This window comes from Lates calcarifer, linkage group LG17 (genome assembly GCF_001640805.2).
Source record: "Lates calcarifer isolate ASB-BC8 linkage group LG17, TLL_Latcal_v3, whole genome shotgun sequence".
Lineage (NCBI taxonomy): Eukaryota > Metazoa > Chordata > Actinopteri > Centropomidae > Lates > Lates calcarifer.
The window spans coordinates 7,932,731-7,954,603 of record NC_066849.1 but is presented as its reverse complement, the minus strand read 5'-3'; the positions used below and the strand labels follow the sequence as shown (position 1 = coordinate 7,954,603).

The 21,873-nt window shown below is 41.1% G+C and overlaps 2 protein-coding genes across 5 annotated transcripts; both read left to right on the top strand.

The window, feature by feature from the left end:
- The first annotated feature begins 761 nt into the window (after positions 1-761).
- On the top strand, positions 762-6,485 carry LOC108879050 (uncharacterized). 4 transcript variants are annotated; one of them, XM_018670184.2, is made up of 5 exons: positions 767-1,208; positions 1,461-1,835; positions 2,209-2,247; positions 2,780-2,908; positions 5,975-6,485. In XM_018670184.2, the coding sequence occupies exons 1-5, from the start codon at positions 1,166-1,168 to the stop codon at positions 6,118-6,120; spliced, it is 732 nt and encodes a 243-aa protein (XP_018525700.1). In that variant the 5' UTR covers positions 767-1,165; the 3' UTR covers positions 6,121-6,485. The 4 variants fall into 4 exon arrangements, with proteins under 4 accessions (XP_050933293.1, XP_018525700.1, XP_018525701.1 ...); XM_018670183.2 differs by having other exon boundaries at positions 780-1,208; positions 5,972-6,485; XM_051077336.1 differs by lacking the exon at positions 2,209-2,247 and having other exon boundaries at positions 762-1,208.
- A 292-nt stretch (positions 6,486-6,777) lies between these two features.
- si:ch211-129c21.1 (uncharacterized protein LOC563087 homolog) lies at positions 6,778-21,531 on the top strand. The gene is given in 15 exon segments (XM_018670179.2): positions 6,778-6,936; positions 13,287-13,789; positions 14,123-14,265; positions 15,272-15,334; positions 15,727-15,825; positions 16,434-16,533; positions 16,832-16,942; positions 17,137-17,288; positions 17,379-17,551; positions 17,839-17,995; positions 18,097-18,319; positions 19,109-19,224; positions 19,474-19,693; positions 19,819-20,237; positions 20,239-21,531. Coding segments are annotated over 14 exon segments (2,430 nt in total). The 5' UTR covers positions 6,778-6,936; positions 13,287-13,680; the 3' UTR covers positions 20,584-21,531.
- The last annotated feature ends 342 nt before the right edge of the window (positions 21,532-21,873 follow it).

Here is a 21,873-nt window from a genome sequence, read left to right as displayed (position 1 = left end):
ATTTGACTGATACAAAATCAGACCAACAAGCTGCACATAAAATTTCAGAGCACACGGTGAGACGCAACATGAGAAGATGAATTTCCGCAGGCCTGTCTTTTATATTTACTGGCACTATAACTGAGGAAATTTATAGTATTTTCAGTTCAAACAAAAATATAGTCAAGTTTTGTTTCAGCACCTACTCAATTTCATGACAACCACTGTCCTACTAAACAAATGATTTGAGATGATTTCTCTATTGATGTCACAGACAGGACCTAGATTCAGACTCTTTGTCACAATGAAGATCATAAGGTTGAGGTTTCAGAAGTTCAACACCACCCTGTAAATTTGAAATCTCTCATCTTGGGGCCTTTTTTTTTCCCTTCGCCATTCTCTGTCATCAGTCTATCATGCTACATCCTTTGACTTCATGTGAACTAAATACATGTTAATAGCAGACATCAGAGTAAATCAGTGCAACATAGATCTCAGGTTTTAAATACCTAACCATAAAATGTCAGAGAGTCAGAGGTTATTGTGTTTTTACAGCTTTGTCGTCTTTTTATTGTGTAGGTTGTGGTTGGAGATCAGGTTCTACCCCATCATACTTAGTTGTGTCTTGTCACAGGAAGCCAAGTGCTTCTTTTCTAGTAAGATGCAGTGGGGACAGGATGAAATGTGTTTTCGCACCCTTGCACCAAAACCCACAAGGGTTTCATAAACCCCTTATATTGCCATTGTGTGCCCTGGTTTTTTATTTGACGCCACTCAGCAAGTTAGAACTTGAGTATTTATCTCACTGAGGAATTTGCTGCCTGACATCAATTTGCAGAGGTGTACAGGATGTACATTTTTAGCAGTGGGGTAGCAGTTGCAGGCCGCTTTGATGTTTTTCGATCGGTGGAGTTTGAAACAACGGTGCAATAGAGTTTGGTCAGGATTCTGCCTCGTCTTTTTGAAAGCCTACATGAGTTTCCACCTTCAGTTTTTGTTTGTACACCCTCAACTGCAGTCAGTTCCCCCAGTGAAGGCAACTTTATTCTCATGGTACAGTAACGCAAAACCCCTCCTCCCACCCACACGCTCAGAGGTTTTGCATCAAGCTCTGTCAGATGTGCAGATAGGCAGGCAGGCAGCGACAGGATGAGTCTGAGCAGAAGACCACCTCACACATGATAAGATGGAAATGTGGCTGACACAGTCAAGTCTGGTGCTGCTCGCAGGTGAGACTCCTTATTTGATATTTGACAGATAAAAACAGCCTGCTAACACTGACAACATATCTAATATATAACATAAGATAATAATGCTAAATGCAGTGACAGAGGAGCAGACTGAAATCTCACGTACACAGAGATGCTGTGGAATCAAACACATTTGCTTGTTTGTTGTTATTGTTACTGCTGATGAACAAACACTGAAAAATGAACACAGCATAATACTGAGTTTTAATCTTTCTGTCTGTCTATCTACAGTGGCAGTCGGGGCCGTGGTGGTGTCAGGCCAAGAATATGTGATTCTGGTTGGGGAAAAGAGTAAAGAAGAGGTTGCTTTTGGTTCCTCTTTGGTTTTGCGCTGCTTTTTGAACACAACTATTTCTGAGAGCTTTTGGGTGCGCTGGCATTTTAACGCCTCTGGATCTTCATTCAGCGACTATAGCAACATCTCTCAGAAGTCTTTTGACAACAAGACAACAAAGGAAATCTTGAGGGATGAACATGGAAACATTCTAGCAGAACATGTTATACCAAATGTTACACTTGAAAACAGCGGCTGGTACATTTGTAAAGTCACAGCACGGATTCCCCTTTATCACGAGTATATCAGCAATGGAACACAAGTGGTTATTAGTAAGTATACACAGAGTGCAAACATTTAAAGACAATTAAATGTATTAATTTACATTCTCTATCAATATACCAGTATAACTTCTCTTTTGCTTTGCTTCTCTTTTCTTAACGCAGCTGTTTTTTAAAAAATATAATGTCATTTAATATTTATGGTTGCTGACAAATACAATTAACACTTGCACTGCTTCCAACAGTATTACAGTGAACCATTTTATATGTTAATATGCTGCTAAGAAATGCCAGGGTAAAGTCTTGCCATAAAGCCTATTCTGATGAAGCATTACATCTTGAATGGATTGATAAATACTGTAAATACTCTGGCTTGCTGTGACTAAATGCCTGTTAAAGTATCATTTTGTTTCCTCCATGACAGAGAAGAGCGTGGATAATACAACATACCGCAATAAACAAGGTGTGTGTGCATGTTTGTGTGAATATGTGTGTACGAGTGTGTGTGTGTGGATGCATACCTATTAACAATAATACATTTTATAAATTTAGGACCCATCACAAAGTGAACTGACCTCTTAAACCTCTTAATATAAACGGCAAATATTTCTGGTGGTGTACACCGTTGAAATTACCACTGAACTGAACTGGTGTTAGTGTCATTTGACCTCTTGCAGAGGTGAAGATGAGTGAGAGATGAGATCTATAAAACTTAAAACTACCTCTGAAGTGTTTAAATGTGGTTCTGTGAGGTGTGAACTTCTCTGCAGATCACACAACAACACTTCATCATATATCCACTTTTTGCTTGTACACTGTAGCCTGAGGTCATGTTTCGTACAGCACTTACTCAACACAAAATGAAGGCTCCAGAAATTAACGGCAATTAAGGATTATTTTATTAACACATTTTCTTTCTTAAACACAGGCTGATAAAGTTAATAAAAAAGTGACAAAGTGCGATCACATCTCAAGGCAAATTTTTTCTCTTACAGCAATTCCCCCACAAGACCACCAGACTGTGGACCAGTGGATGTGGATCCTGCTGGGGGTTTCTGTTTTCACCCTGATTGTCCTGCTGCTCACATACTTCTGGCTGAGAAGAAGATGCCGTGGAAGCAGAGGTACCGGTCTCTCCCTTTCAGTTTGAAGGTTTAGATAAACATCTTGATCTAATGGCGCAGCAGGAAACAAACATCTATAGATTGTAGATAAGGTCTGCAGGCGAGAAGTAGGAGAAGCTGCGGGACTGTGATGAAAGTCGCTCTGAGGAAAAGAGGGCAAAAGACAAAGACGCAGATAATCTCACAGAAAACTTCACAAGACCCAGTCAGTTCAAATCTGCTTCTGGATAAAGACTGATTAATTTCGGTGAAAGGATTTGCATTAAACAGAAGAAATGAGAAACAGGCAGATTTTTTTGTGTGTGTGTGTGTGTGAATGATGTATTTGTGAGAGAGGGGAAACAGGTAGTTATATCTGCCCAGGCTGTGGCCGGTGGAAGCAAACTGAGTGAGCAGGAGGTTTGTGTGGTTTAACAGCACAGCGTGAGACAATGTCAGAGTAGGACAAGTGAGGCAGAGTCTGTCTTCTCCTGTGTGGTTTAAGTATTGATACTCAAAGATTTTAACTTCTAGAAGCAGACCACATGAGGCACTTCTCTGCAGTGCAGGAGGAGCTCGTGTGAGATTTGGTCACGACCAGCCGCCCAGTACCAAGAACAATATCAGATATTTGCAGAAGTAAAGTGAGCAACCCAGAAAAATCCACCCACAACCCACCACTTGTATTGCTTTGTGTGTCATAAAGAAATTTTTACGTGACAGTTCATCTTGTAGTCGCACAGACAAAATACATGTCCTTACAGAGTTGTGCTAAATCATTTACTCTTATGATGGGAGCTGTTTTGTCTTTGCTGGGGCACGTACAGTTTTTTGTTTTTCAATCCTCAAATCAAAATCAATTATTATTGAACTTTTGTGTGAAAGTCACATCTTTTGCTGAACCTATTGGCTGATTAATTAACTGAAAATTAATCAGCGACTGTTTTGATGACTGATAAATTGATTAAATCAGTTAAAAGTACACTTTGTGGTAACAGTTTCTCCAGTGTGAAGATTTACTGTTTTACATCACTGTCCACTGAATCATTTTAGGTATTGTACTGTTTGTCCGACAAAAGAAACATTAGAAGACGTCAGTTTGGACTCTGTATATGTATGAATTTAGAAAGTAATTGGCAAATGAATTAATACTGGCAATATTTGCGAGTTGCAGGCCTGAATTTACCACAACAGAACATGATCCTATTGTTGTTTAATGAAGACTTTTCTTCAGTTAATGTTACAGACGAAAATAGACGTAGACTTTTCTAATCAAGCTCATCATTATCAAATCCTCACATGCTAAATATTTTATAACATCTTCCAGTTGTCAGTGTTTCATCATTTCAGCGATTATTGATTATTGTCATAATGACAAAATAACTGGTGACAGGTGACTCTTGAAATTCAGTCACCTGGTAACACGTTTTCTAGATTTTAGTGAAATTTATCAGAAGTTGTCATATTTAGCTCACAGCCACTCCTCAGCCACCATTTTCCAAATATGTTTTACACCACAGGCGACAAAAGCGTTCTTTATGTAGGTATGATAGTTCCATCAGACCTCACAGACGGGCAGCTGGCCTGGCTCATAGGCGGCGAGTGTAAGTCAGTAAAGTAGGTCTAAGGGCTGTGGTGTGGTCACAGGAAATGGCCACAGAGGATGAAGCAGAGATAGAAGTGAGACAGACTCTATGAGCTAAAAAAAAAACCAAACTGTCACGTCAAAGCTTTCTTGTGCATCATGAAATGTGAATGTTACATTTACAAGACAATATAGTTTCTGATTTCCATAAAGTTGCTGCAATGACAGCAGTCTCTCTGGTGTATTTGACCTTATAGTTACTGTAAAGTGATTATTATGACAAGGGGACATACTGGAGGTGTGTACTGTCAGTGAGATGTCTGTGAATGTAGACTCTCTGTTGAAACTGATGTTTTGTTTGACTCATATTGACTCATATTATTGTTTAATGTATGCAAGTCTCAGAAATTAAGCACAGATTTTTCAGTGGACTTTACACCGCTCTTTTTTCATTTAACGATCTTGACTATAAATAAAACCTGAATTCTAGAGGCACTGACGGCACTTGTTGATGAATTCATATACTTTTGGAGCATGGGTCAAACATTTTACGGCTTTTTGAAGGACAAATGAAATGTTGTGCTGTGAGTGTAAACTGAGTTTTGAGAACGAGAACAGTGACACAGAAAATGTGCAAAGGCAAATGTAATACAGAGAGTACATGGGGGGATTTTAACACGGGCCAGAGACTGGGATGTCTTTTGTAAAATTTAATAAATTAAAAGATCCAACACTGTTTGCTATGCACTGCACATGAACAACAACAATAATATCTGATAGTTTAGTTACCTGACTAAAATGTTATTTTATTTTATTAAACACACGTGCACACATTTCCTGGTGGACTTTAATTGCAAACAAAGCTATGTCCCCCTAAACTGACAGTATTTATAGAGTTGATAAACAGTGTCTGTGCAACATTTATACTGTAAAGAAATATAAATAGATATTATCTCTTTCTTCCAGTAAATACTTTGTCCAAATATTAGATCTACATGACAGATATTAGACCTATACTTGACGTGTCCATGCAGTTTCTGTTGTCTGATCTGAATTATTTTATTTTTCAGCAACTTAGTGTCATGACAGCTGATAATTAATTCCAATGTATTTGCATAATTATTGTTAATCAGTGTACAATTGAAAAATAAAAAAGAATTACTTACTTACTTACTTGTCATTTGATTTAAATAATAAAGCCATTGTTCTTTTTATAAATATTTTATCACTTTCTTTAAAAACCAAAAATACATTTAACGCATTAAATCTTTCTTCAAAATAAATGTTCAGTGGTGGAGGAACATTTTATTATTTTCATTTTCTGCCTTATTTAGGATTTAGCCAAGTCAGCATCATAAAAAGCTGCAGACAAAACTCAATCAGTCAAACAGGCAACACAAAACTGAAATAAGATTTTAGTTTTAACAAACTAAATGAAGTAGTGAAACATGTTTTGATTCATAAAGTGATGTTTATTCTGCTTTTACTGTTGAACGCAGCAGATGATCCTATCTATGCCAACACTCGTCCTGTGGCCGGCAAACAGCCCTCTCCTCGGCCTGGGATGCCCGTGGACAAACTGAAGACTGTCCCCTCCTCCCAAAACTTCAAAAGATACGAGGAAGGCAAACGGAGGCACAAACCGTGAAGAAGTCACGGAGCTTCTTATTTTCAACAAGTTTAAACTTTTTAGCTTTAAGTGGGCATTTATATCTTATTTTATGTTTTTTTCCCCCAGTATATTTTATATAATAGCTATTATAAGCCACTAGATGGCAGATGGTGCATACTGTAAAAAGGGGCATTCAAAGTGGTTATTTCCCCCCCCTTTTAGTGTTTCTACACCTTTTAATATTTGAATGTGTTGCCAACAATATTTTTTGTGGTAAATAATAATGAGGTGGCAAATTATTTTTGTGAATTGTGAGGTGATGGAGCTGACATGTTAATGTTTTCATGAACTGTATTCTTATTGTTGGTATTTATATTAAAATTTAAGATGCTGCAAATGCAGTTTTTATTGTACAGTTTGAATTTTGTGTGATAGAGACAGCCTCTCACAGCAGGGACTGTTGAAGTTTCATTTTGCATTTCAAAATGTGCGATTGAAACACATTTTAAAAAAAGAAGAAAAGTGCTCCAAACCAGCGGGACACTGTTTTTTTGTTTTTGTTTTTTCTTTTTCTTTCTTTCTTTTTAAAAAATTTTTTATTATTATTTTGCGGTCACATCTGATTGGTTGCCAAGAGAGTGAGCGTTTTTAAAGAAGAGGGCCAATCAAAAGTCACATGATCAGGCGCTGCGTACCGCTGAGAGCTGCCAGATAATCGCTCCCAGCAGGAATTAGATGTGGAGTGAACGTTACAGGTGGAGCAGTAGAGACGCGGAGCCAGATCCAAGACGAGGTGGAGAAAGACTCAGCGGCGGTTTCTGGTGTAGAGACGACTGTGACAGACAGCTCCGGGTAAGTCTGGTCCGAGACACCGCTGTGACTTTACTGACTTGTTTGTGCGCAGGTTTTGTCCCCACCGGCTTTATTATGTCCTGTATTTTTCCGCGGAGCCCGGGCTGTGGTTGTGGGAATTGGATTGGCAACCTGTGGGCTTGAGGAGGTGCACAGACAACGCTCTGTAACTTCTCCGTCTCACCTTAAGATTATAGGATATCCTAATCTAATAATAGCAGGCGAGAGCTAGACTAAGCAGTAGTGGGATATGCGTTTAGGGTGCCTTACAAACAACTACCACCGCAGATGGGAGAAAGTGTGGTGAAATCCTGTGGGAAATTTGTTTGGACCACAAGCCAAACTACTTTCACTAATGTGTAAGTTAACTTTTTAAGTTAAAGTTTAAGTTAAAAAATCTCACAGTAAATATAGTCCATAAAAAGAAATCAACAACTTATGAAAATGGAGAATTGGCCCACCTTTTTAAAGTTTTGTGTGTAATTTGGGAGAGGTTTGTTTGACATTGCACAACCATGACTACAGATCTATGACCACATCAATAATTACCTAATAGAAACTTTAAATATGCTTGGCTTTAACTTTATTAGAACTGAATTTAAATGAATGTCCTAGGGGGTAAAAGTGATATTTAAGAGTGTTTCTAGTTTTATGGACTGTGAGAATCATAGCACATGATCTGTGTATGTGTGTGTGGCTCAGCAGCAGAGGATATATTAACTGCTGTCATTGCACTTGCTCAGGGGATTGCCCAATTTAAGCTGTAACACTGCAGCTCGCTCGGTGGGGTCAGTGGGTGTCGAGGCAGGGCAGCAGCACGCAGCTACGCCACAGATCATACACTGGTACTCTGCGGTCTCTCCTGACAATGATGCACGTTTCCTTTTTTGTTTTACTGGTAAGTGAACACGCAGGTTACACACAGGTTTGTCTTTTTTTGACACTGCAGAGGCAGAGATAATGATTTACCTCTGGCAGCTCATGATCAAATGGACAGGAAAGGGGCTTTTAGAGCCAGTCTGGAGAACCACAAAAACAACACCTTTATGGTTGTGTTTATCACATGATAGGCTCACATGGTATTTTTAAGACTGTGTAGGCAGCTATTTATAAGAGCTGATCTGATGAAGCAGGAGGCCTGATGCACAGGTGTGAAGACAACAATCCAGTAAACTCTCCATCCATGACATTTTAAATGAGTCAGAATATATATATTTTTTAAAAGCAGCATATCTGATTATCTCATTGTTCTCTTACAAGTGAAACTAGTAGTAGATTAACTGATTACTTGATTAGGAAATAAAATTGGAAATCAGTTCCTTGGTTTTGATTTTCTGTCCTCGCCGCTGTTTGTTTTCCTGGGTGTTCCTGCTTGTCAGTGAACTTGTCATACATTACTGGTAGAGCAGGCAGAGATGTTCGGGTGCTCATATTTTCCTTTTGTGCCCCAGCTCCTGCTGGGACTTGCCTGGGTGTGTGTGTGTGTGTGTGTGTGCGCGCTCAAGCGTGCATTTTACACTCAACCAGACTTGTCTCATCAATGACAAGTAATTTGTCAGAGCAGAGGTCTCATTGAAGAGGCTGCTGCATATTAATTCTATTGTTTGCTCGTCACCTTTAGTTGTGTTAAGTGCTTTGACTGTTAGCTGTCCATTAGTGTAATGACACATGCCGCAGCAGGCTTGGAAACTGTGTGCACAGCATGTTTTTGAAGTATTGTTTTCTGCTAATTACAGCTCTCCTGCACATCAAAACAAAAGGTGGCGAGCTACTGTCATTATGATAAAGGAATGGTTTGTTTTAGCCCATCTGCCATCTGAGCTTGCAAAAATATAACACAGTGCTGAACTGGGGTGTTTTTTCCAGTGTGTGTTTCACAACAGAGTCTGTGACACAAGGAGTGTCAAAGGTGAACACCCTCCCACAACCGGTTTCCTGTTTAGGCCCCTGTGATGGAATACTGTATCACAGCCAGCTCACCAGCCGGGCCTGCCAGTGGACTGCTCAGCTTACATTTGACTGTCAGTCAGGCGGGCAGAGAGACAGGCAGGGAAAACAGGCAGCAAAGCAGTCGAGCGATCAGCCAGTGACTCAGAAAGCATCAAACCTGCAGACCAGTTAGTCAGCCGCTCAGGTGAATCAGTTACAGCCGGAGGAGGCCTCACCCATACAGTATTACAGCATAACGCTGTCTCACAGGTGAAGACGTATGCCAGAGTGCGGGGCTTACGCAGTCACGGCTCACTCCAGCTGTTTGACTCTTCACACGGCTTTTTGGATTTAGATTTGTTGTGACTCACGGTGATGACAGCGGCGCACCTGTCTGTGCACGTTTAGGGTTTTACTTTGTACGCAGCACGTAGTCACAGTGAGACTCCATCGTAGGGTATTGTAGATATCGTGGAGGCTCCTGAACGGGCTATAAATATCCTCATGCTTCGAGTGGTTGGAGTGTCTGGAGATACTGCTGTGGGGCTTCTTCAACGTATTGTGCTAGTTTAGGTGCAGCCGTTTGAAGACCCAGTCGTTCACATTCTCACCGCCTGATGAGTAAAAACCCACCAGCAGCCACAGCGCTAATGCTTCAGAGATGTACATGTGAGAAATAGGTTCTCACATGTACATCTAGATCTATAGAGATGTAAAGGAACTATTTTAGTCACACTCTTGCTTTTTGTTCTGGTTTTGTAGAAGCTCATCTTCTCTGACACTGACTTTGTGGTTGCTGTATATACATGCAACCAGTGCTTTAAATGTCAGGTTGACTTTTAATACAATAGTGTTTTGTAGCATTGTTCATTGCGCACAGATACTGTACTATTTTTCACAAACAATGTCAGTCATAAATATTTCATTTCTTTAATGATATGCATGTGTTCAGCTGCTGTATAGTCTTACAAAGGGGAGAATATCAAGTTGTACTGAGCTGTGTAACACAGCTGTGTGTTTAATAACTGAACCTTGAGCAGGTTTTGCTGGCTGTACTGGAATCAGCATTGATCCCCTATCAACAAAAGTGGATTTCACACCTTTCTTTCACAACATACCCTTTGCCTCAGTGGAGAGCACACCTAATGTGATGGTGGTTTGATATTATTTGGTCACTGAGGGGTAAAAGAAAATGATTCAACCTGAAAGATAGAACAGAAAGTTGAGACCTTAGCACTGAGAAGTAGTGAAAATGAGTAATTTTTACAAAAAGGTCGTTACTTTAGACTTTACTAATGGTTAAAAATCATTCAGCATACAAGAAACTGTTATACATGTAGCTGAAATCCACAACCCTTTGTTAATGACTTACTAGGATTAATAAAGGTGTGTCATTAATAATGGGTCATAAGCAGCTTTGTAATCCGCCATCAAGTCTGCAGGTATTAAGACTAAAAATGGATTATGGCCGTGTTGCTGAGCTGCTTGCCTCCACAAGGTGAGGGGTCAAACGCTCCATGGGAGGGTCCTTCCTGATTAATTAAAAGGGACAAAGGAAGCAGCAAAGGTGGAGGATGTAGAGACCCTTAACATCAATGTGGGGTCATGATCTAGCAACACAAATGTTCGTCAGTGCTCATGCATTTTAATGGATTATTCACAGCATACGCTTGTGAAAATTTTAAAACTACACTAATCAATGTGCGTGTGTTTTTTTTTTAAAATAACAAAAGATCAAATGAAATTTGGTTTTCTGGCCCATGACCTCTGCAGCTTTTTTCAGCTATAATAAACCCACTGTAAGCTACCTGTTCAGCCCCAAACGACAGACAGGCAAAGTTAGAGACTAGCCGGTCAACATAGTGGAGCCATTTCACAACTAAAGACCTAAACAGACCAAAAGACAGAGTAAATATTGGACTTTAGAGTTTTTGTCAGGTGGCCAGAAGCACGACTCCAAATGAATGTTAATGCTGCTCAGTGTCTGCATGATGTGTAAATAGGTAGCTAAAATTTCCACCTGTAGTGTAAGGTCATCATATGCCATTGTTGTGTTTTCAGCTTATTGCGCTGCCCCCAGGTGGCCTCATAAATAAGTGAATGCAGCTTTAAAGTTTTCACCACTGATAAAGAAGTGGTTCCAAAAACATTTTGAATTACTTGAAAGATGATTAGATTTTTTTATAGTTCCAATTCTCTTACAAGGTTTTTATATTCTTTGTCTAGTCAAATGTAAATATGAAGATTGACGAACTAAGCACAATGGTCTGATTGTACAAGAAAATCAGCTGTGTATGACCTGTTACTGGTAATGTGTAAAAACCTCAACTGTGTGCCCCTCCCACCCCCAAAACACACACGCACACCCTGTCCACACGTGCACATGTCAGTGTGTGAGTGGGACCCTGGATAAACAAAGGAAGAGAAAACAGGGACAACTGCTGCGTGCTCTTCTATTATTGTAGCCATACCTGCCTGTCTGCACTGTTTGGAAGTATCTGTCAAATGCTGTGAAAAACAACCGGCAGTCATTCCATCCAGTTGTAGCGCTCAACCTACAGTGCCCCTGCCCCCTTTACAGCCTGGGGGGGAAAGTATGCAAGACATGGGTGCTCTGACAACAGATGAGCAGTCCTATACGTGCAGCGGCTTGTCCTGCTGTGTCAAGTAACAACAAGGCGGGAGCATGGCAGTTTGTTGCAAAATGCACATTCAAAACCGAGGTTGTTCAGTGGCAAAGGGGGACTGAGCGACAAGCTGTCTCTCAAGGAAATTTGGATGCTGTCATTTCGCTTTCTGTCAACAGCCGAGGACTCTGTAGTGTGTGTTTCAAAGGACACATCTCTATGAAATCTGCTGTATTTTTTTCTCTCTGCGAGCTAAAATCTAAATATTAGTTGCAAAGCAGCTGTGTGGTGTCGCTGCTTTTCGAGCAGTGTGCACCAAAAAGATAAAGCGTATAGTTTTTTTTACCTCGTGCGTCTGCTCCTAAGTATGCTTTGTGTGTTATTCTGAAGAAAAAGTGCCTTGATGAATTTTGAATGAGGCTGTGCCGCTCAGTTAGTCAAAACAGTGAGAAACCCACCAAAGAAATGGTAAGTCTCAATTCAGCACGAATCCCAGGGTAGGGATGGAGCGCTAAGGCAGTGAATTATTGTGATCTGTATGCATGCCCAAACCTGAACTGATCCCCTCTGCTGCTTGAACCCCGTTGAGCCCAGAGGAAGCAGGTTCTTATCAGGGAGGAGGACAGGAAGAGACAGAGAGTGGAAGAGGAAGAGAAAGCGGGGGTTGGTGGGCAGCATGGCACACAGATTTTCACCTAATATCACTTTACTCTGTGGAGTTTATTGTTGTGATTTTCACAGCTATAACTGGAAGTGGTTTCTTAAATTCCCTGATTTAACAGTAAGGTCACATTTGTCCCCGTTCTGCATTCAGTCTTTCACAAATAGACTTGAAAAATCAGCAAATAAACAAGGCACTATGGCACTATCTGAGGTAATGTTTTTGTCTCTTATTATTTTCACTATTTAGCTACTATTCCACTACTTAACCCTAAAAAATCCCAGATGAGGTCTAATGAAATATGCTTTTGGGTTGCATTGTGGGAATTGTAGGATCCAGTGTTTTTGGAGTTTGGGCCATACAAAGGACCAAAGGTCAAGATTTTTTAGCTTTAGCATTAAGTTTTTAATCTGTCCCTTGTGAGTCCCTCAGTTTAAAGGAGCTATTAGAAAGTTTTTGCTATCACTACATAATCAACATTAGCATTAGCAATTGTTTACGCACTAGTCTAGAAGAAACGTTGCAAGTTCAGCATCAAACTTCTTTCTTTTACGCACCAAGAGCTGTCTCTAGCAGCGAAAAGCAACATCAGTGTTTTGCCCCAGCCTGTCTCGTCACTCTCTGATAGAGACCCACTGTAGTGTCCATCCTGCCCTGAAGAAGCAGCGCTGCTCAGAAGTCATATTATGAACACGAAACCATGTTCAGTGGTAGAGAAAACCTACAAATAGCCACTTTAATGAAAGTGTGATGCTAAATTGCTGTACTGCCCCTTTAAGAGATTTTCTTATGGTTGTTATTCTCATGGGAAAGATCTGAACGGTCATCTGAAGTGTATCTTTCATTCATTCTTTCTTACTCTCACACTGTGTCGCCACGCAAATACTAGATCATCAGAGCAACAAAAAAGAAGCAGCACTGCTGCCAAACATTAGCACATTCACAGGACAATCATTGAAAAGATTTATGTAGATCTATGTAATAATTATCCATGAAGTATAATACAGGAAAAGTGGAAAGAAATAATGTGGCAGAGGCAAACCAGTGGCCATTTTCTTTCTCCTTTTTTGAAGTGAATAATATATTTCTTTGATAATTTCATTCATAGATTTTTTTTTTATCTTTTCTAAAAGGTGGTACCATGAACATGATCTCCTCCAGCATCCCTCACCAGTAGGTGGGCAGCATGGCTCCTGCTCCTCCTTCCAGAGAGGACACCAGCAGCTCATTAGCACTGCGCTGGAGGCTAACACCGACATAGATATCCATCACTACGCAGGACACTGGCTTCAAACTCAGTGGAAGCAGGCTGAGCTGCACTTTACAGGCCTGGTTAAACATCTGCATGAACTGCTGTGAAAACATGACTCGTGCCAGAGCGGCACATGTCCAGGACAGCGACACCACCGCAGCATAACATCGTCTGGACTGAGACCTTGGACCATGTTCTGTCTCTGATTGGGTGCTTTGGTGGCGGAGCTGGATTGTGTAGCTCTTCCACACTTAGACAAACCTGGACTCTGAGCCATGTCTCTTCTCTCAGCTCTGAGCATCATCTGTGGATTGATGCTCCATGTTTCATGTAGTGCACTCAACAATCGCTACTGTGTCCCACGAAAGACTGTCCCCTACCAGAGTAAGTCACAAATTCTCACTGCCTCAACACTTCTGCGGTCCGGTACGTCATGACATACTCTTACTGTGTTGTCACAGTGTTTCTACCCCCGGGCAAGACCAGTAAATACCAGGATCTGCAGCATATCAGCAACCATGATATATGAACAAGTGCTACAACTTAAACTGCCTGGGTTTTGCTCTGTTCATGACACGCTTATTAAATTTCAATGACTTTGCATTTTGTTTTTGCTGTGGGAGCATTTTTTCCAACTGCATAGAATCACAGCAGATAAAATGTAGGAGTGAAATATAATTAAATGCACTGTAGTGATGCAGATATTCTCCTGTTCAGATGAGCTGAAATTGTTCAGAGAAGAGGGGATCTCCAACTACTCGACCATGTTAATGAGAGATGAGCTAGGAGTGCTGCTGCTTGGGGCCAGAGAGGCCATATACGCTCTGGACATCAACAACATCTCAGACAGAAAGTCTGCGGTAAGAAAGTGTGCGGAAACTCCCTCAAAGCAATCTGTATACAAAACGTGCAGAGTCTGGCGCTGTCTGTCTTGATCGGCGGTGTTCTGTTTGAAGCTGCTGTAAAATAACTGGTAAACTCACATGTGCCTGCAGAGCCCTCATATTAGAGCAGGCAGATAGGATTTTGCCTGATGAAATGGCTAATAATTAACTTTTTCTTATTACTGATTAGAAAATAAAACATTTATTGAATTACATGATTTACCGCAGTGATAAAACTATTTAATAAAATAATAATTAAGCTACTCGTGGCTGGACTTCAGTGCCTAATCCTGGTTTACATGACCTCTCAAAATGAAGTCATGTCTGTTTGTGACCCCAGATCACAGCCTATGAGTTACAAGTAATTCACACAGAGAGTGATTTTGTTTTCTCTCTGTGTGTCTGATGTGAAGGAATTTTTAGAGGCCTGCCAAGTGAGAAAAAGACAAAAATGTAGGAGTTTTGCCTTCTCGTCCCTTTACTCATTTTTGAACTCTCAGACTGAGGGTTTTGTATGGTATAAAACACAGCCTCTTATTGTCTTTTACCAACTATTTAGAAACATACACTAGCTGTAGTCATCATGCAGAAATCAGGTCATGCCACCAATAATTATGTTTCTTTGTAAATCTTTCACTAACTGCTTTCACTGTTTTGATAAGGCGACTTCTAGCTAACTACAGGGTGTTCTGGTCAGAGATTAGAGTGGATACTGTGCAGCAGATGTTCTCATGCAACATTGTTGTCTACTTGACCAGTGCTCATTTGCATGACTCTCCACAGCGGCCTGCTGATTCGTAACAACAGCTAACAGTCAAAACTGAGAGCAGGTACTCCCTTCTGTAGTGCACTGACTGGTCTTGATGATAGATAAACCTTGACATGTGAGTGTGGGAACGGGCTGCAGCTCCACTGTTGTGCTGCTGGGTTGCGACACCGTCGCTGCATGCGTTGACAAGACACTTTCCCTCTGTTGATGCAGGTGTATTGGCGAGTTACAGAGGAGAAGCAGATGGAGTGTACGTACAAAGGAAAACATGCTGAGGTTTGTGTAATGTCTTTCAAAAAAACAGAGCTCACATACACTAACTGTTACTTCTAGGGCTTTTAATGATGACTGTTGACTGAGAGAAGTTTACTACCCCATGCAATTTATCTCTGTACATTTGTAAATCATTTATATGGGACTGTTTTTTTTCCCCCTTTTCAAGTCATTACACAGAATTCTCTTTGAAGTGCTTTGCTTACAGCTTCATACTGAAGGCCCAAATAAAGGCATGAGAAGAAATATGCATGTACACAGCCTTGACCCTTTGGTCACCAGCTCAGCTCCAGGCAGCCTGTGCAGTCAGTATATGTCTGTGGCATGTTTGTATTTTTGCGGCTGAACTAACAAAGCTCTGACCTTGGCATTCTCTTTGCTGGATCTTGTTGCAGGTGGAATGCCGTAACTACATTCGAACCCTGCACAGAGTGAATGACACTGCAATGTATGTGTGTGGCACGAATGCTTTTAGCCCCACCTGTGATTATATGGTAAGTAGAGAAATAAGTTGTTAGTTTAGAGGATTTCACAAATTGTTTCTGTGGACAGAAGCTCTTATTATTAGCAGATGGTTTTTGTGTCACTGATATAACGTGCAAACATTTGTTTACAGGAATATAAACCCTTCATAGTGTTGGTGTTTGCTTATTTATTGTCTTTGTTGGGTTTGATTGTTGGACAGCACATGGCAGCTCATGAATGCAGTTTATTTTGGCAGGGAACTCAAATCTCAGAGGACCGAACATCCTTGAAAGCAACAGTTCAATGGTTGAGACAATAATGTAAATGTGATAACAAATTAAAAGCCCTTTTTCTGAAGCAGATCACTGCCAACTGCAAGATATTCTGACAAAAATGTAAAACAATGGCTGAGTCACAGGTTGGCTTTTGTATATCTTCTGTTTACCTTGGAAAACAGTGAGTAATAATGTAAATACAGGCAGGTTGTGGTTAATGGGTTAAACATCCAAATCCTGATAAGATCCAACTGTCTCTCAGTACTTTGTCTGAATAAAATGGCTCAGTTTCCTTTCTTTTCCCTCCTGCAATAAGTTTTCTCTTTCTTTCCTCTCTCTCTCTCTCCTTTTGTTTCCAACAGACGTTTGCTAATGGACAGCTGAGGCTGCTGGGAAAGCAGGAGGAGGGAAAGGGGAAGTGTCCTTTTGATCCCTTCCAGAGATACTCCTCCCTCATGGTTGGTGAGTGTCTGAGTCAGGTTTGCTGCCAAAAGGAACAAAGCAGAGAATAATGCTGAAAGCTCAAAGTGCACCAACAGAAAGCGATGAGTTCATAATAACTGTGTGCTGATTTGACAGGAAACAAGACCAGGTTATAAATGTAACCTAATATCTCTGCTGCCTCTACCTGCTCCTTCAACATACGTACTAATTAGTCAGCTCAGTCCATTAGTGGGCATATAAGTTAGTTATTGTTCCGACTTAATACGATTAATTGATTTCCAGGAATTTTTCTTCATCTCTTGTTCCTGTCCAACAGGAAATGACCTGTATTCTGCTACATCCATCAACTTCTTGGGCTCTGAGCCTGTGGTTCTGCGCAGTTCAAACTTGGCTCTCCGCACTGAGTTTAAGAGCTCCTGGCTCAGTGGTGAGTTCATCTGCGGCTACAAAACTGGCCATTTAAAGTTTTATATAACGCTGGGCATAGTTGAGAGGGAATCGGCCTCAGCAGCAGCAGCAGCAGCAGCAGTAGTACTTATGCATGATGCAGTTAATGATATGTGTGATATTTGACTTTTCTGCATTCATCTCAAGCACTTCTCTGATTTTTTGTGATTTCAGAGCCAAACTTTGTCTACATGGACTTTGTGGGTGAGAGCTTTGATAGCCCCGATGGTGATGATGATAAAGTGTACTTGTTCTTCAGTGAGAACGCCATGGAGTACGATTTCTACAGCAAAGTTGCTGTATCACGAGTGGCCCGAGTCTGCAAGGTACAAAAACAGACTATCTGTCCCTGTCTGACATGTCTGTGGTTAAAGGGACTATTCTCTAGTTCTCTCTCTCTCTCTCTCTGTGTTTAGGAGGATATGGGCGGCCAGCGGACGCTGCAGAGGAAATGGACGTCGTTCCTGAAAGCTCGTCTGGATTGTTCCCTCCCTGAACCCAGCCTGCCCCCCATTGTCCAGGATGTCTTCCTGCTGAAGCATGAGGACTGGAGGAAGAGCGTCTTCTACGCTGTCTTCACACCGCAGTCGTGAGTACTTGCAGGCAAATCCTGTGGCTTTATGGCCCAGGGTGTGTGTTGACATAGGGTAATCTAGGAAGTGTGCAGAGCGGTTGGTTTGGAGGAGCAACAGTGGTGTCAACATTCACACAAAATTATTAGGTGTTGAGTATTGTAGTATATGAGTTTTTTTTTTTTAATTTGACTGAGTGATTTATTAATTTTAGATTTAAAAAGGATTTTCTAATCATACAAATAAAGCAAAAAAAAAAAAAAAGAGTTTGTTTCACTAAATGTTTTTTAATTGGTGTTTCCAGGAGCTTGTCCCAGGTATCTGCAGTGTGTGCATACAGCATGTATGCCATCAGAGATACATTTAATGAGGGGAAGTTTAAGACACCGGTTGCTGTGGAAACATCCCATGTGAAGTGGGTGATGTACACCGGAGAAGTTCCAGTCCCCAGACCAGGAGCGGTGAGTGTCAAGAGTTTGTCACAGAAACGACACTAGACATCAAAGCGCACAAGGCAAAAACCCAAAGACCCACATTTGTAAATCAAGGTTTTATGTTGCAGTGCATCAATAACGTGGCACGTAAAATGGGGATGAATCGCTCTCTGGATCTCCCAGACAAAACCCTCCAGTTCATCAGAGACCGCCCCCTCATGGACGAGGCTGTGCAGCCTCTGACAGGAGGGCCGCTGCTGGTCAAGAGAGGAGCCCTGCTGACGCGAATCGTAGTGGACCGTGTGCTGGCGCTGGACGGACAGAGATATGCCGTCATGTTCATCGGCACCGGTAAGCCATAAGATAACTAAAGAGATGCAGTTTTACTAAGATGAAAGTAGAACTAGAACTGATGTTGGAGTTTGAAAATTTGCATCCTCCTTCGCTTCCTTTTCTGTATGAATATTCTGGTTGATTAAACTTAAAGCCACTGAAAATTTTAGTAGTCCTCTATAACATAAAATTTTCATTTGTGGAGAAACATCAATCAAAGTTAAAGTGTGGAAATTTATGATTAATTAAAAATTTAAGATCAAAAAGGCAGCTAATCTGCTTCATTGAGACTGTACGGGTGTGGTTTGATTGACAGTACTGGCAACACAAGAAATGCGTGATATCACCTTTTTCCAAATGAGCCCCATTCACTTCAAACCAGATACACAAGCAATGAGAAAAAATTGATATCTCTCATGTAAAATAACCAAAGTCAAGTCCATGTAGGAGCATTCATAGTAAGAATGTGGTCTGGGCTTTTAAGTGGGATAATATTACTTCTTCCTCTTATAGAGCAAAAGATTAATCCATAAACAATACATTTCTGCTGTAGCTGTATGTTGGGAGATTGTAGGTATAAGAAACTTTACAGAGACAGATCAGCAATTCACTGATTTTTCTCTACTTTTCAATGTCTTTTTCTAGCTTGTAGCATGTTTTAGCATTGAACATTATTATTAGCGTCACCTGTTGCTGCTGGTCAAAATAACATGACATGTTACATCAAATCTCTGATCTTTGTTAAAGCACGTAATGTGCTTTTTGCATGATTTTTAAATGTCGTTGGTAATTATCGTCTCCTGATAGAAAACGGTTACGTTCAGAAGTCCGTCAACTACGACGGAGAGATGTTCATAATTGAGGAGATTCAACTGTACGAAAACCCTGAGCCTATCAGCATCCTGCGCCTCTCATCAAGCAAGGTAACTCATAACAGGTCCAGTCTGGTTCAGTAAAGTTTGTTGGCTCATCATCGTCGTCATCATCACAGGTTATGGTCATTTACTGCTACCGCTACTTTTTTTGGCAAATATCATATAATAAGCTTGAGTCTAAATTTGAATGTGTCGTCACTTAATTGCCTCTTACAGACAGTCGAGAGCCTTCAGTGGTTGTAAAGATGAACCAGTTTTAGCTTGTTGATTAATGTGTGTGTGTGTGTTCAAACACAGGGCCAGCTATATGCAGGTTCACAGTTTGGTGCTATCCAGATGCCTGTCAGTAACTGCAGCCGCTACAACACTTGTGTGGACTGCATCCTGGCCAGGGATCCTTACTGTGCGTGGGACTTCTCCACTGAGCAGTGCTCCTCAGTCTCCAGCTTATCCCCCTCCTCAAATACTGCAATGCAGAGTCTAAAGGAAGGAGACATCTCACAGTGTCCTCAGCCAGGTACATTCACTTACACTGCCTTATTTTGCATGCATTACTGAGAAGACTCTCTGTGTGAACCAGTGTCCCAGCAGTTGTATTTATCAGAATGTGAGACCAACCTTGTGTTTGTGTTGTGTTTTTAGAGCCAGTAGCAGCTGTAGATGTAACCCTTGTTCCGGAGAACAACATCCAGCTCCCCTGCCAGCTCCACTCCAACTTGGCACAGGTCCTTTGGCGCTTGTCCAACCAAACACTTCACTCCAACCACAAATACTACATCTACAGCGGGGGCCTCCTCATCCTGAGCGCCTCTGAGTCGGACGCCGGCCTCTACACCTGCGACTCAGTGGAGCAGATGAACGGCAGAACGTACAACCGAACTGTGGCGGTGTATCGTTTACAGCTATACTTTGGCCCAGCAGTGGAGGAGAGCACCACTCCTGGCAACGAGGTGTCAAATTCCTCTGGCTCTGTTCACGCTCTGAATACAGTTGCACCAGGGATGGGGCCAAACGAGGGCAACAAGGACCCGCTGCACCCCGAGACTCAGATCGACAGCGGCAAGGGTAACTCGTTTAGAGGTGGCCGTGGCTCTGCTCTCGCTGCTTTGCCTCTCCCTGATGGGGGTCATATTTTGGATCTGGAGCCGAGGACGTTGGGAATGCCTCAAGTTTGCAAAGAGCTCTGGTGAGAGCGAGGTGAAGAGGCAGTCAGGAGAATACATGCACATCCAGAACAGAACTTCAGAGATAAAGCTCCTGGGGCCTGAGTCTGTGAGACCTTGCAGTGCCAATAATAATCACTCTGCTGTTGACTTCAAAGGGAACGGGGAGCACCACTTCACACCTATGGCCAACATTTCAAGTCTGGATGGTCTGGGATACATAAACGATGAGTCAGAGATTTGACTCTGCTGAGTTATAGAATTCATTCTGAGGCCAACACCGGTGCTTTAATTATCCTCCTATAGGTGCACTTCTAACGAGAGACACTTCTAAGAAAAGATTTTCACATTATAAATTCTTTTGATTGGTATCCTGTTTCTCCTTGCCAGTTTCCCACACTGTCTATCATTTCCGCACTCTAACAGGGCAGCTCATGTTCAGTAAAAAGACTTTTTTTCTGGTGGAATTTTCACTCCAGGAAATTAAAAGAAAAGACATTTTTTATACATGTATTTTTTTGTATAATGACAAATTGTGAATACACTTTATGTAATATATTGTGTACAGCCCAGACCTTGTTTTTTCAACTATTTATTTGTTGCAATTAAGTTTTTTTTTCCAGCTCTTGTAATCTACAGTAAGTCTTGTGAATGTGGTCAACAAGTAGCAAACACTTCAACCTCTAATTTCCAGTCACATTTCACTTTATGGACACCACTGTTTATTTAGGACAACATTCATCTGTCAGAGAGTATACCATCAGTCTTTGGCTGTGTTAATGATTGATCAATACCCTGATGTACTCTTTATTTCCTGGTGGCTGATAAAAAAAACTAATTACAGATACAGCTTTGTACGTAAGCTAAGGTGACACAGAGTGAACTTCATACCTCTATCTAATATAATGAAACAATAATGGTAATAATATTTCTCACTCAAGCAAATGTTATATCATCATTTAGAGTGTAGTAGTGTAACCTGGGTCGTTTCTGGGTACGCAGCTATATTTTAGATTCCAGGTATGTTCTGTAGTCTCACTATGAAAAGACAAAATGTTATTGGGATGTAGAAGTGTGGGTGTAGATTTCTGACAGTGAGTCAACTCAGAGACATATCACAGATGAAGACACGTGTCAGACTTTGGAAAATGCAGTCATTGTTCATAATAATAATAAATCTTTATTGAGAGTTTGACGTGTATGTAGCTGTCAGTGACGATCACCTTTCTCTCTCACACAGCCGAGAAACGTATTTGAAAGCGATGCTGGGAGGTTAACCGACGTGCTCCTCGTCTCGATGGTTCGAACTGATTCTCCTGTGGATTGTGCAGCAAGATAATATCAACAAAAACATACAGCTCCTCGGTTATCTCAGACCTGTTTGTTTTTTGTCAGAAAAGCCTCTGAGACCGAAGTAAATTACAGGAACGTAGCCTGAATGTGCTCTGTGTTTTTCACACTCTGTCATTAACAACAGTGCTCAGAGCCACTTAATGTTTCATCTCAAACAAGTGCTGTAGATGTGAGAGGGCTG